This window comes from Sinocyclocheilus rhinocerous, unplaced genomic scaffold, assembly GCF_001515625.1.
Source record: "Sinocyclocheilus rhinocerous isolate Xijiao unplaced genomic scaffold, SAMN03320098_v1.1 scaffold216, whole genome shotgun sequence".
Taxonomy (NCBI): domain Eukaryota; kingdom Metazoa; phylum Chordata; class Actinopteri; order Cypriniformes; family Cyprinidae; genus Sinocyclocheilus; species Sinocyclocheilus rhinocerous.
In genome coordinates, this window is record NW_015661078.1 from 602354 (window position 1) to 604558 (window position 2205).

At 37.4% G+C, this 2205-nt stretch overlaps 1 protein-coding gene across 3 annotated transcripts in view; it reads right to left on the bottom strand.

Moving 5' to 3' along the window:
• Positions 1-816: 816 nt before the first annotated feature.
• The window catches only part of tars2 (threonyl-tRNA synthetase 2, mitochondrial), a 12099-nt gene continuing 10710 nt past the window's right edge, over positions 817-2205 (bottom strand). For 2 of the 3 annotated variants that reach the window (XM_016535774.1, XM_016535773.1), the window contains 4 exons: positions 1724-1825; positions 1585-1657; positions 1381-1495; positions 817-1167 (listed from right to left, as the gene is read on the bottom strand). In XM_016535774.1, the coding sequence (XP_016391260.1) occupies positions 1025-1167; positions 1381-1495; positions 1585-1657; positions 1724-1825 (433 nt within the window). In that variant the 3' untranslated portion in view covers positions 817-1024. Of the gene's footprint in view, positions 1168-1380; positions 1496-1584; positions 1658-1723; positions 1826-2205 lie in introns of those variants that run through there. The other variant, XM_016535775.1, reaches the window with a different exon arrangement.

A 2205-nucleotide genomic window follows, 5' to 3' on the forward strand; every position in this document is an offset into this window, starting at 1 on the left:
CTACACGTTTTTTAATAAAAAAAAATGTCATTTGTTATTATACTAAAGCAAAAAGAAATAAATTAATGGAAAATATTAATGATTCAAAGTCATTTTCACAAATATTGATTAAATGCATTTCAAAGAAAGAAACCGTAGTTTGAAAACCCCCGATTTAAACCATATGCATTTATGAATTACTGATCAGTTAAGCATTAATGACTTTTAAAGTTATTAGTGTTAATGAGTTTAATTAAAGTTGTTTGTGTTTCCTAATTAATAAAAATAACCTACGCAAAGGAGATCTTAATACATACATTACCAAAGAAACAGAGAGACTGAATATTAAAAGTAAATTATTTTATCACAAAAAAAAAAAAAAAAACTCTTGCCGCTAACAATGCTTAACCATTTATTATTTATTTGTGTATTTAAATTAATTAAACTTTGATTTATACCATGGTTTTCCCACATTTTTTTTAATGTCAAGGACCTCAAATATTTAATAAATATTTTATTATTATTAAAAATAATTGGCATTTATGTTATCATTATACTAAAGCTAAAATAAATTATTAAAATAATTATTAATAATAATTAATATTTCAAATTGACTTTCACACTAAGTACTAGTCCAAAGCATCTTTTAAAAAAAAAATTTTCAACTTTTTTTCTATGAAATTTCCCACAAACCCCCATTTGATAATCCCTGATTTTTGCACTTTCATATGTATTGAATAAAAGTTATTAAGAGTGTTCCCTAATTAATATAAATGATCCACACAACACAGACCTTGATGAATACGTACGCTGACAGAGAAACAGAGAGACTGAATATTAAAAGTAATTTCTTGTTTTATTAATGCAGCGGCAGCACTCGAGGTTCAGAGGTCCACTGCTGAAATGCATGTGTTTGTGTTTCTGTAGAACTCAACAGGGATCTGATGAAGCTGATAACAGCACTTATGAAGTCTGAGCAGGGCACTGGTTCTGCCGTGGTTTGTGTCCGTGTGTTCAGAGCCGTATCTCTTCCTCACGCGAGCGTTTAAAGCTCCTCCTGATTGCTGCGTGTCTGTCTGAGTTCATTCAGTGAGCGCATCACTTCCTGCAGTGATTTCTGGCCGAGCTGCTTCCCTGCTCTCGTCCGCACGCTCACAGTCCCGCTCGCACACTCCTTCTCTCCCACCACTGCATGACAAACACGGGGAGAGGTTCGTTTATCTGAGCTATTCCTAACAGGCCCCAGAACACTCATTCTTTACATGTGTACCAGCAGGGAACAACTAAACCATTAAACACTTAAAGGTCAAGTGTCACTTCTCGCACCTCATACAACTGCACAAATAAACTGGGATACGAGAAAGCATTTCTGTATGATAACACATCAGAATGAATCCTTACCGAATATATAATTGTACTGTGCGAGCTGCGCCGAGCGGATTTTCTTATTTAAGGTGCTTCCACGATCATCATCAATATCAGCCATGAATCCAGCTTCCCTTAGTCTGCAGACCACCTTAAACCACAGCAGAATGCATCAAACACCCATAAGCTGTTTATAATGATATAAATTAAGTTTGTTCAGAGTGTTGTGTTTCCTCTGACCTCTTGTCCGTACGTCTCACTGCCGCCCCCTACAGGCACGACCATCACCTGCGCTGGCGACAACCAGAAAGGCCTGAGAAAGACTAAACATTAGTACTTCACCAATTCCAGAAACCACTGAACTCACAAACACACACACCATTTCCCTCTGAAGTTTTCGGCCAGGATAGCGATCATCCTCTCCAGGGAGCCCAGCACGGCCCGGTGGATCATGATCGGCCTGTACATCTGTCCATCAGCCCTGAAACACACACACACAATCACATGACACTGACATACAGCTGAAAATAAAATCTTAATCACCCCGTTCTCCTATATTATAGGCATCATAACAATTAAAGGGGTCATATGATGCGCTTTCAATTGTTCCTTTCTCTTTGGAGTGTTACAAGCTCTTGGTGCATAAAGAAGATCTGTAAAGTTGCAAAGACTAAAGTCTCAAATCCAAAGAGATATTCTTTATAAAAGTTAAGAGTTAACCACGCCTACCTAAAACGGCTCGTTCTAACACGCCCCCACATGTCTACGTCACGATGTGCGAAGATTTGCATAACACCGCCCAAATGTTCAAGCAAAGAAAGAAGGCGTAACTTTTATCCTCGCTGTAGTATTGTTGTTGCC